This window comes from Muntiacus reevesi, chromosome 6, assembly GCF_963930625.1.
Source record: "Muntiacus reevesi chromosome 6, mMunRee1.1, whole genome shotgun sequence".
NCBI lineage: Eukaryota > Metazoa > Chordata > Mammalia > Artiodactyla > Cervidae > Muntiacus > Muntiacus reevesi.
The window spans coordinates 63,627,605-63,640,507 of record NC_089254.1 but is presented as its reverse complement, the minus strand read 5'-3'; the positions used below and the strand labels follow the sequence as shown (position 1 = coordinate 63,640,507).

The window sequence follows — 12,903 nt, the reverse complement described above, 5'->3', positions numbered from 1 at the left end:
GTAATAGCCATGAAACTCTCTAATAATGGCAAATCTTATTAGTGAGGGCAGGGGATGGTTTGATTGATATATTCTGATTGTCTTCCCACAGTTTGATTCCCATAAATGGACAGAAGAGCCTTCCCCAGGTCTGGAAGATGGAGACAAAGAACCCATGGATAAGGCCATCCCTTTTTGTAGAAGTCAACACAGCTGGGATAGAGATGAAGATTCTGTTTAACAATTTCTGTAACATAGCCAAAACATTCTCCCTGGAATTAGTTGCATTTGGTAATCATTGTCTCAAATCTGTTTAACAGTTACTTTCCTCCATTAAATATTGTTTTAACTTCTCATCCCCTATCAACTAGTCGAATGCAAAAGTGACATTTATTGTTGTTTGCTTACTCTGATCGTTGTCAGTGCAACCAAGGACTTGCTGAAGACCTTTCTGAAGGAAACTTTGGTTTATGCTAATGCTCCCTAAGCTGTTTAAAATTCTAAATTAAAAAAAAAAAAAAAAGAATTGTTAGCAGGAAGGTCAAGAGAGGCGAGTGGCCGACTCTCTATCATTCCCTCTGAGGATTATCTGTGGACATGTTGAAATCCTAGCCTGACCTTCCCTTCCACTCAGAGGACTATGGTTATTCTTTTCTCCATTTTTCAGTTGCATGTAGTCAAAGGAACAAAACGGTTAATGTTCGTTTTAGAAAAGAACAATGAAGAAGCTGTGGTTGTTATTGCTGTCTGCACACCAGGCTTTTCTCATCCTCCTCCTCCTTGTAAGCACTCTGCTTTCCTTTAGAAAACACTCTTCTGTGTGGACTGGATGTGCTGCCAAATACACTGGCCACCACCAACACTCCACCCACATTTGTCACCACCACCACATACACACCCTGAGGGGAGACTTGTAGCTGAGGTCTGGCGGGCAACTGGAGTATTCCATCCTTCCCGCGCCATAGCCGTCACAGGTATTTAAGCACGGTGGTGCAGAGGAAAGAGCAAGATGCGGACTGTTAAATCCCTGGTACTACTGCTACTTGAAACCTTAAGCAAGTTTCCCAGGTGAAACTTCTGTTTCTTTGTTTATAAATTAGTAAATACAATCACATAATTTATAGGGAAGCTACAAATATTCTATAAAATTGTGGCTAAGAAAGTGTGTGGTAGACCAGTGGCTTGAGGGCTTACAAATGCTGGAGGGTCGGGAGCCATCCTTGATGTCTCTTTTGGCCTTCCTGACACCCCCATGAACCAACAACCACACCTAGTAAGTGGCAAAACTGAAATTCACACAGGTTGGTCTAACTCCACAGTCCACCCTCCTCTCATTACCCCAAACCATCTCCCATCGATCTTGACTCTCCAAAACAGTCAAGCTTCAAGGGTGGTGGGCTCCTCCCCTTTGTATTCTCTGCACGTGTCCCCCAGCAGAAAGCCTTACTCCTTTTGGAAACTCAGGGAGAAACCCCTGAGAAGAGTGTGGCAGACCACAGGCTGAGAACTTTGTAAGGCCAAACATGAGTCAAGGTCAAAATATAAGTCGTGGCTCAGGGCTTGTGCTTTTGGAGACTGGGGGGCTTGCTGTGAGCCTGAGGAGGGCACTGGGATGCCACCAGCATGCCAGGCAGTCCTTGTGGGTATTTAGCTTTCAAGTTCATTTAACTGCATAGCAAACACTATCTCTCAAATAGGAATCGGTCCTCACAGCTTGGACATTATAAACTTTATCGCTTCTATTTTGGGACCTCAGGATCAAGCACCAAGAAGGTGGTCTCAGGAAGCAGATGAAGAACTTCCTTCCAGTACAGCTCCTAACATGACTCTCATATTTTCTGGGGCTTCCCTTGTGGCTCAACTGGTAAAGAATCCGCCTGCAATGCGGGGGACCTGGGTTCGATTCCTGGGTTGGGAAGATCCCCTGGAGAAGGGAGAGGCTACCCACTCCAGTGTTCTGGCCTGGAAAATTCCAGGGACTTTTCACTTTCACTTCACTTTCCTTCTTCTCTGACCTATTTCTGCCCTGAATTTATCCTACTGCTGCCAATTTAAACTTTCCAAAGCTTTGAAAATGTGCTTAATTATCTTCCACGGCAACAAACACTGTATGCTTTCACTTACATGAGATCTCAAATTCATAGAGATGGGGTAGAATGGTGATTGCCAAGGATTGGGGAAGGAGGAATGGGGGGCTGGTGTTGATAATTACAGAGTTTCAGCTTTACAATCGGAGAAGGAAATGGCAACGCACTCCAGTGTTCTTGCCTGGAGAATCCCAGGGACGGGGGAGCCTAGTGGGCTGCCGTCTATGGGGTCACACAGAGTCGGACACGACTGAAGCGACTTAGCAGCAGCAGCAGCTTTACAAGAAGAAAAGAACTGTAGAGATGGATGGTACATAATCATATGTATGCACTTAATACCACTCAACTGTATATTTAAAAATGGTTATGATGGCAAGTTTTCAATATATATTTTATCACAATGAAAAAAAAATTGGAAAAAAAATTCTTCAATTCCCACCCCTCCTACTGCTTAAAACAATGGAACACTCACCCCTTTGCCCACTATCGCGGCTCCATGATCCCTTTCCAGTGTCTCTCCCAGCTTTCACCCTCCAGGCACCAGAATAAAAACCAGGCTGTGCACTCCACCTGTGCCCTGCTCTGTATGCCCCCATTCTGAGGCTCTGCCCACCATGCTTCTCCTCTGGTCATTTTAGCCAATTTCAGGGTTGATTCTTTTACTAACATACAAACTCCCCAGGTAAATCTATAACCCTTCTTAACACTGGATGAGCCTTGCCTCACCACCTACTAAGCACCACCTACCTTTTAAAAAAATCCCTGATACTCTGTCTATAGAAAGGCACATGTATGTAACTCAAGAACTAACACTAGAGGTAAAATACATTCTTTCTCAGGCCTGCTTTAATTATGGCAGATGTGTGTGCAGGCTCCAGTTTCAAGCGTACTAGCTTACTGCTGCCAGTCCATCATTCCAGAGGTGGGTGCCCTTGTGAAGTAGAAAACTACTGAGCTGGAAGCCAGGGGACCTGAAATCGAATCTAATTTCAGAAATGAAATGGGTATGGGACTTTGGGACAGTCATTTAACCTCCAGGCTTTAGTTTCTCCACCTGGAAAGTGAGATCTAAAATTTGCTCCAGCTGGAAAATGCTTCCTACAGGATACAGAAAATTATTTATTGAATAACCTAAGCTGATACTGATAATGAAAACAAAAATTATGACATCTCAAGTTGCAATCAGGAAAAAGAGACTTGTTGGAAATAATGCAAAATTCATGGTAGAAGAAACTACGCTCACTATGATTGCACAGGAATAAAAACTGACTCATGTCTTCCTTTTAATTTCTACATGAAAAATAATTATTCTCCATAAAAATATTTTCAGTGAAATAAAGATATAAAAAAACACTTTTTTCCCCCAGAAAATGTAGCTTCATCAAGTTTTTTCTAGAAAGCTCTTTTTAAAGAATTCATCAGTGTTACTATTCTGATGAAAATTTTATATTTATAAATGTGGCATTTTGGCATGTTTGGAGTTGATGATTCAATGATGTAAGAACAAAAACATCCTGCATTTCAAAAGCAGTGATTACATCAAAACAGATCATGACCAGCAGCTGGGACATCTGGAGAAAGGCAGAGAAAGATCCCCAAAGGTGCAGTAGGGTGGTCTGACAGTGATGGACATGGATTGTCACCAGCCAAGCAGAGAGAGGATTATACCTTTGATCTACGCTGTAATGCTATTGAGTCACACACACACACACACACACATACACACACTCTCTCTCTCTCCAAAGGCCACTATCTACTCTATAATGCTTGCAAACTGAGCCTCTCTGGACATTAATGAAAAATCTATTTCAGATCTTTCTTTAAAGATATCTTCCCTGTGACTCAGATGGTGAAGAATCTGCCTGCAGTGCAGGAGACCCAAGTTTGATCCCTGGGGTGGGAAGATCCTCTGGAGAAGGAAATGGCAACCCACTCCAGTATTCTTGCCTGGAGAATCCCCTGGACAGAGAAGCCTGGCAGGCTACAGCCCATGGGGTTGCAAAGAGTTGGACATGACTGAATGACTAACACTTTCACTTTAGAAATAACTCAGTTCAAACCTTGTAATTCACAGCTGAACAAACTGAGGCTGAAAAAGCCCATTACTTCGCAGATGATGTAACAAGAGAGTCTGATTCTTAGAACAGTTCAGACAGAAGCAACTAGAACAGCAAAAAGCAACCTGAAGACTTGTTTTTCATCTGATCTCTGAGGGGTGGAAGGAGCTGGTTGGTTTCCCTAGGTATCCCTTGATGGAGAAATGCTCCCTCATCTCAGTACCTTGCCGCTCTCCTGGGAGAGCCGTCATTCCTCTAAGTGGACATTTTAAGGAACCATTTAGAGACAAGTCTACTTTGGTTTCAATTTTTAAATGAAGAGCTGTGGAGTTTGGCAGAGAGTGAGGTTTCTCTCTTGGCAGACACAGACACATGCTTCTGTTTTGTGTGTCAAATGCTAAAAAGCTGCGTCCATGGCTGACGCCCGTTTTTTTCATTATCAGACGCCTGACATTTGAACGGTATCCCTAATCCACAGAGAATGCCTTTGTGAACATCGGAGCTCTTTTCCACCCTTCTTGCCCACCCTCCCCTACCTCCACAAGCCACCCCCAATCCTACGTGGAGGCATTAGGGGAGAGGAGCGCTGCCAGCCTTGTAAAATCACCTACATAAAATGCAGCTCCCTCGCCATGCGGTAAAACACTTCTATCACAAACATATGTGGGCCTTGCTTCTTTTGTTACCCAGTTTTTGGCAGTCAGAGGAGTGCCATTTCATCTCTCAATGTGTTTTGCATTCACCAGAAGAGTCAGCAGGCTCAGTGTGATATTTGCCACAAGTTTCTGAGTGAAGGTGAACATCCCTCTTCCCACCTCTGAGGCCCAGGCCGCCCTGCAGCCCCAGTCTCACCCCCCTAAGCTGGGCATTCTATGCACGGTGCTGAGCAAGACACGTGTGTGATGCCAGGCACTGGAGGCATTCATAATGCTGTCTGGGGGGACATAAGATAGCAGGTGGCTGAGGCGGCCACCAGAGGTTGTGGAGGACATGCTGAGTGTGCCTGGTGGGATTCTCATCATAAAGCAGTGCAGCAGATGGGGGCAAAGACATGCCCAGCATTATGCCCTGGCCACTGGGCATGTGTGTTTGCCTTTAATAATCTGAACAATAATATCCCAACTTTCCTCTAAGGGTTGATTTCCTCTAAGGGAAAATATCAAACATTTTCTCTGATCTTGATTTTTACTATTTATGATTTCCCTTTTGTTATATACATCCTTATAAGTGATCCACGGTAATAATAATACTAGCAAATATTTCTTGTGAGTCAGGGGCTGCTTTAAGTTGCTTAGCTTATTAAGTCCCCTCAATAATCCTATGAGACTACTGTAGACTGAGTGGCTTAAACCACAGAAATTTCTCACAGTTCTGATGTCTGGGAAGTCCAAGATCAAGGTGCTAGTCGATTGGGTTTCTGGAGAGGGTTCTCTTCCCTGCTTGCAGATAGCTGCAAGCTAACTAAGATGCTGCCAGGGTTCCCTTGCTTCTGGATACTCTAGGGGAGAATCTGTTTCTTTGTGTTTTCTAGTTTTCCAGAGGCGGCCTGCATGCCTTAGACCATGGTACTTCCTTCAAATACAGCAGTGCAGCACCTTCAAAACTCTGACTCACCTCTCCCCTCATTCCCTTATCAGGATCTTTGTGATTGTATTGGGCTGATCTGGATAATCCAGAATAATCTCCCCATCTCCAGGTCAGATGATTAGCAACCTTATTTCCATATATAGCCTTAATTCCTTCTTTTCACACGATACAACATATTGACAGGTTCCAGAGACTAAAGGAAAGCTTTCTTTGTGCACATGTGCGCAACAAGCAGAGTGTGACATTCTCTGACCCTGTCTGCATCAAAGCAATGGCTGATTCAGAGGCCAAGAGGTGACAAAACCAAGCATAAAGTGGTAGTTAAGAGACTGGAAACTTGAAAGGAGCTTTGGGAAACAAATATTGGTGTTCCTGCTCTGCCAAAGGGTAGAGCCCCTGGTTAATACCACAAATGTCAATTTAGGGCCATGGAAATAGGCCAGCTAAAATACAGTTTTAAATACACTCAATTCCAGACTTGATAAAGGTACTTGTCTGTATTCTAATTGCCTGACAGAAGCAAAGCAAAATCTCTTTGAAGGTAAATATCATCAGCCAAAAACTCAAACTCTCCATAACTTGACCTGTTTAATGTCTGACATTCAAACTCCTAGGCATATCAGGAAAAAGGATCAAATTGCCATAAAAAAGAGTATAAATAAATCTCATGCACATAAAGCTGAGCAAAAATACCACACAGGAAAGAGTACAAACTGAATGTGTCCATTTATAAAAATTCAAAAACTTGCAAAAATAATCTAGGCCACAAGTCAGGACAGTGGTTACCTTGGAGAGGAGGGGGTAGTGACTGTGGGGCAACAGGCATTGGTTCTATTTTATTTCTTTATCTGGGTGACTGTCACATATATATGCTCACTTTGTGAAATTTCACTTACCTGTTTTGTGACTTGTTAACTTTTCTATATTATAACTCAATAAGATTTTTTAAAGTACCAAAGCAGAATCAATCTCACATTTCACTGTTAAACTTATGTACAAAATTTTACCTGTGTACAAAGGCATCAGTTAAAATGCAATTTCAGGTGTTGAAATTGTTGATTTTTTCTTTTAAAAAATTTTTTGAATTCAATTCAAAAAACTTAAAAAATTTTTAGGGACAAACAGACAAGAAAAATTAAGTCCAGATTATTTTCTGCAACCGAAGAGCATCCACTTGTCCAATATTTCGGAATCTGACTTTAGAGTTAACTATTTATGAAAATGTGTGTTAGTCACTCAGTTGTACCCAACTCTTTGTGACCCAATGGACTGTAGCCCACCAGAATCCTCCTGCAACATGGGAGACCTGGGTTCGATCCCTGGGTTGGGAAGATCCCCTGGAGGAGGGCATGACAACCTACTCCAGTATTCTTACCTGGAGAATCCCCATGACAAAGGAGACTGGGGGGCTACACTCCATGGGGTCGCAAAGAGTCAGACATGACTGAGCAACTTAGCACACAGACTTTATATTTTTCGTTGTCACCTTCTCTCTTAAATAATACCTACACCTGTGTCTGTCAACTTTTGTCTTAACATGGAGTATTTGTATTTTAATATGAACTGAGACCATCCTTCTCTGAGGAGAGGAGGGACATGTATTTTGGCTGTTGTACGTCTTTGCTTAAGGTTGACCATGCCTTAATGGGTTTTCAGGCTTTCTTCCCCATAAGTCTAATTCCTCTCATATATACCCTCTGTTTTATTGCTTGATTTTTTGGCCATGCCAAGCTGCATGTAGGATCTTAGTTCCCCAAACAAGGATCAAACCTGTGCTCCCTGCAGTGGAAGCATGGAGTCTTAACCACTGGATCACTGAGGAGATCTCTCGGGCTTCAGTTTCAATCCCACCATCCCATTTCCACAATCTGCATGCCCAGAAGCATTTTCATACCTGACAGAAGTTATCCACTTGCCGTACATAACCAGCCACTTCAGGATCAGATTTAAGAATCCTCCAAACTTTTTTTTCTGCCTTCTTGTATTTCTGAGATCCTTTCCAGTCCATGGCCATCAAGGAGCGCTCTGTTAGGGAAGCTGCCACAATGACGTCCAGTTGGCCATTGTAGATTAGAACCTGAAACGAAATCCAACCATGGGCAAATGCAGGATTCAGCAGGGGAAGCCAGTCGTGTGTCTAGGTACTGATAATGCACATGAGACACAAAAGGGGATGTAAGCTCCTCTAATGTACTGCTCAGAGAGGCCAACCCAGGAACTCAGTAGGGTCATTTTCTTCCAGTTGGTTACAAATACCAACAACCTGAAATAAACTCAACCTTGTCTCAACCATTTCATTCTTCCAAAAGTTTGGTTCTTCATAGGAATCTTCATGTATACCTCTACAAATGCAAAAGCATTTGTGCTATATTACCCAGTGCTATAGGTTTTACTTGTGGCCATGTGAAGGAAGAAACCCACTCCAGTGTTCTTGCCTGGAGAATCCCAGGGACGGGACGGGGGAGCCTGGTGGGCTGCCGCCTATGGGGTCGCACAGGGTCAGACACGACTGAAGTGACTTAGCAGTAACATGTGAAGGAAGAAGACTGTGATTACATTTCAGTGGAACTAAGGAATACTACACTCTAGGACTTTCATGAAACCTGCATTTCATTATCCTCACTTTCAGGCCCTGCAGCAGCTGGCAAGCTGGGAATTCTGTCAGCTGATGCTAATCCATATTCCTTTCCCCTCCTACATTTCAGTGGCAACTATAATTTTCTGAGGCAGACAGATAGACGCAGGTGCCTCAAGTCTCTTATTTGTTGGAGGCAGCAATGTCTGCCATGTCCTTCCAAAGGCCTCCATTCTTAAATATGATAGCCATTTGTCAACAATGAGGAATGTCCTTCAAAATGCCTAGAATACATTTTTAAGCCAAGTTGATGGGTACTGTAGGGGAAACTCTGAGGCAACTCTTTTCTTCCCAAACGTTTTAGTTGCTTGAACAAGAATTCAGATAATACCCAATGCTGTGAAGCTACTGGGGACAGTGTACAATGGTACTACTCTTCAGGAAAGCAACGGTCACTGTTTAATGCAAAGACTTTAAAATGTTGAGACTCTTTGTCCCAGTTAATCCCGGTTTGTGGAATAAGTTCTATGAAAATAAACCCAAAGAAATAAAAAAAAATTAACTATATTCATTGAATTTTTATAAAGACAAATTTGAACACAGTCTAAGAGTTCCATATTAGTGAGTAGTTAAATAACCATGGTACAGATGTTATATGGGATATTGCAAAGCCACTTCAACTGTCTGACTAAACCATGAAGAAGTGTGGAAAATACTTATCATATAATATTAAGTATGAAACCTGAATGCTGGGCTTCCCTGGTGGCCCAGTGGTAAAGAATCCACCTGCCAGTGCAGGACACATGGGTTCAATCCTTGACCCAGGAAGATCCCACAGGCTGTGGAGCAGCCGAGCCCGTCGGCTACAACTATTGAGCCTGTGCTCTAGAGCCCAGGAGCCACAGCTACTGAAGCTATCAGGCCCCAGAGCCCGTGTTCCCAGACAAGAGAAGCCATCACAGAGAGAAATCTGAGCACTGTAACTCGAAGTAGCCCCCACTTTCCTCAACTAGAGAAAAGCCCAAGCAGCAATAAAGACCCAGCACAGCAAAATAAATACTAAAACAAACACACAAATAGTTTTAAAAGTTAAATGAAAAAAGAAAGCTGAATGCCAAACATATGTCACAATTATTATATATATATATAATTGATACATTTATTTACAAATATGGAACAAAACTTTTAAAAAAGGAATCGAGTTGATTAATTTCTCCGGTGGAGATCTGAATAATTTCCCCTTTTGTTTTCTATTCTTCTTAGGCTATTTTTTTTGCAATCGTTGATTCTCATGAGGTATTGTCACTCCACCACCAACAAAGAGATTTTCTTCAACTCCATGCTGCCTTTCATCCATGTGGAAGCTCTGGTTTGACTCAAGTCAGGACCTCTGGTCGAATCCTCAAATTGGATATAAAATGTTACACTGCATATGTTTCCATCTGTGCTCTCCTGGTACAGGCGTCTTAAAAGGCTTACACATAATTAAAAAGCCCAGGACTTTTACACACTCCAAATCCTTAAGCAGCAGTGGGCCAGGATTCAGCCTGAGATGAAAGGGCCCTGGGCCTCCCCTATAAGAACACAGGGTCTTTCATGTTATTCAGTCACCATCACCACCTCCACTCTCCTATGAAGAACCCCTCCCCTCAAAAAAAAAAAAAAAAAAAAAAACCTGATGGATTTAAAGCCTATTTAAAAAATTCAACTATAGCAATAAAAATTTGCATTGTTTATACAAAGAAATTGCCTCAAAGACCTTGAGTACTTATGGCCCATGCAAAACTCCCACAGCTGCTTTACCAACAATATGGAAACAATTACATATGATCTGTACCAGCAAACAAGGTTTAAATACTTCACCATTCTAGGAAGGGCTGATTATAGCTGATTAATGAATACAATCTTTTATAAAGTAATTCTTTGCTAGAAATAAATGAAAAGATGCTGATTAGCACACACACGTGTACCTAGCCATTTTTGCTCTTTGTCACCGTTCTGTGAAGCCTGTACCGTGAGTGTCACTTGCTACTTTACTTTATCAGGGCATTTATTGAAACAGATTTGAATCTTCAGTTTTGAGGGATGATAGCAAAATCCACAGGCTACAGCAAAAACATAGTGATACGTACACATTTGTTGAACTGAACAGAAACAAAGCCCATCCCTGAGCCATTTCTGTTGTTCTCCAGACTCATCTTAAATAAGAGTACAAACTCTCCAGAATAAGGAAGTAAAGAGCCAGACTGCATAATTTTGTGCATGCATATGATGTGCAGAAGGCCTACTTTGCGGGGCAAATGGAAATTCTTCCTTTGCAGAAAAGCAAGGAAAACATTTTTAACTTCTACAGTGCACATAAGTCAAATATAACAACAACAACAAAAAGAAATCAGACTAATAACAATCAGGCGAAGTGATTTCAGAGCTGACATTTAAGGCTGCCTTAAATATAAGAATTTCAGAGCTGCCATTTTTATCTAAATGTCATATTTACTCTCTTCAGCCCCCACAGGGTTGGGTTCCTCCAGGGCTGGGTGAGTGGGCGAGAGATCCCCAGATCCGGTGACAGTGATCTGAGAAGCCAGGTGGGTGTAGCACAGGGGTGGGTGGTCCTGAAGTCAGAGGGCACGTGTTGGCCACCCACATCCTGAGAGCCAGAGAAGTGCTAGGACAAGGCTTAAGCCCCAGCGGGTTGGCCACTGATGAAGGATGTGCACACATTCGCCCACTTCTTCCTGGCGGGTGATCTGCTGTCCCAGTTTGCCCAGGATGGAGGAGTTTCCCAGGATGCAGGGTTTGCAGGCTAAAACTGGGACAGTCTGGGGTAAACCTTCCCCTGAGGCTTGCTGGTATTTTAAGCAACAGGGTCTAAAGACTGAGAGGAGGAGACAGAAATGAATGCAGCTTTTAGCTACACTTCCCTAGTCAGGAGTGACTCACAAAACAAGGGGCAGGGAAAGCGCTGGTGGAGTAGGTCTCCAGGGACACAGCAGGCAGCACCCCTGAATAGCCAGTGTCCTTACTTTTCTTTCTGGTCAGCTGTGAGGCCCCAGTGAAAGAGCAGAGCCACTCCTTTTAGAGAATTTTCTTCTCTTTTACTACATGTCTTACTGTTAGTTTGTTGAAATTGACGGTGATGTAAAGACATGAAAAAATACTTCTTATTAAAAAACCAATGAAAAACTATGATCCTACTGTTGCTGCTCTATAATTGTGTGTGTATTCTTAGTCGCTCAGTCATGTCCAACTCTTTGCAACCCCATGGGCTGTAGCCCACCAGGCTCCTTTTGTCCATGGGATTCTCCAGGCAAGAATACTGGAATAGGTTGTCATGTCCTCCTCCAAGGGATCTTCCCAACCCAGTGATCGAACCCAGGTCTCCCACATTGCAGGCAGATTCTTTACTATCTGAGCCACCGGGGAAGCCCATAATTACTCTATGCAGAAGCTCTATAATTACTACATTTTAAAAAGATGCTTCAAACTTGGAAAAAGAATACAAAAAAAAAAAAAACAAAAAACAAAACACCAGTTAAGGTAATCAAAGTATGAGTGATTTAACTTGACTCTTTTCTAGGTATGGAGGGTATATGTGGTTAGGATGCTTCCATAATGAAAAAATTAAAAACCAAAAAACAGTAACACTGAGAGTTTGGGTACCTCAGTTTGGCAAAAAGATGTGTTTTATTGAGGAATAATTTCTGCTGACTCAAGTGTTACCAGATATCAGTTTATTTTTTTCATGACAACTAGGTAAACAGCATAACTTTAGTTCAATCATAAAGTGAAAGTGAAAGTGTTCTTTGCTCAGCCGTGTCCGACTCTTTGTGACCGCATGGATTGTAGCCCACCAGGCCCCTCTGTCCATGGGATTCTCCAGGCCAGAATACTGGAGTGGCTTGCCATTCCCTTCTCCAGGGGATCTTCCCAACCCAGGGATTGAACCTGGGTCTTCTGCATTGCAGGCAGATTTTTTATCATCTGAGCCACCAATCAAGAGATGATCTTAAAAACTCATTGCAGATGGTGAAAAATTGAAAGCATTTCCTCTGAAATTAGGAACAAGACAAGGATGCCCACTCTCACCACTGCTATTCAACATAGTGCTGGAAGTTTTGGCCACAGCAATCAGAGCAGAAAAAGAAGTAAAAGGAATCCAGATAGGAAAAGAAGAAGTGAAACTCTCGCTGTTTGCAAATGACATGATCCTCTACATAGAAAACCCTAAAGACTCTTCCAGAAAATTACTAGAGTTAGTCAATGAATATAGTAAAGTTGCAGGATATAAAATTAACACACAGAAATCCCTTGCATTCCTATATACTAACAATGAAAAAACAGAAAGAGAAATTAAGGAAACAATACCATTCACCATTGCAACAAAAAGAATAAAATACTTAGGAGTATATCTACCTAAAGAAACAAAAGACCTATACACAGAAAACTATAAAACACTGATGAAAGAAATCAAAGAGGACACAAACAGATGGAGAAACATACTGTGTTCATGGATTGGAAGAATCAATGTTGTCAAAATGGCTATTCTACCCAAAGCAATCTATAGATTCAATGCAATCCCTATCAAGCTACCAACGGTATTTTTCACAGAACTAGA

The 12,903-nt window shown here is 42.2% G+C and overlaps 1 protein-coding gene across 4 annotated transcripts in view; it reads right to left on the bottom strand.

The window, feature by feature from the left end:
- CPVL (carboxypeptidase vitellogenic like) overlaps window positions 1-12,903 on the bottom strand; it is a 126,372-nt gene that overhangs the window by 14,651 nt on the left and 98,818 nt on the right. For all 4 annotated transcript variants that reach the window (XM_065939178.1, XM_065939181.1, XM_065939179.1 and 1 more), the window contains one exon: window positions 7,605-7,787. In XM_065939178.1, coding sequence (XP_065795250.1) covers window positions 7,605-7,787 — 183 coding nt within the window. The remainder of the gene's footprint in view (window positions 1-7,604; window positions 7,788-12,903) is intronic.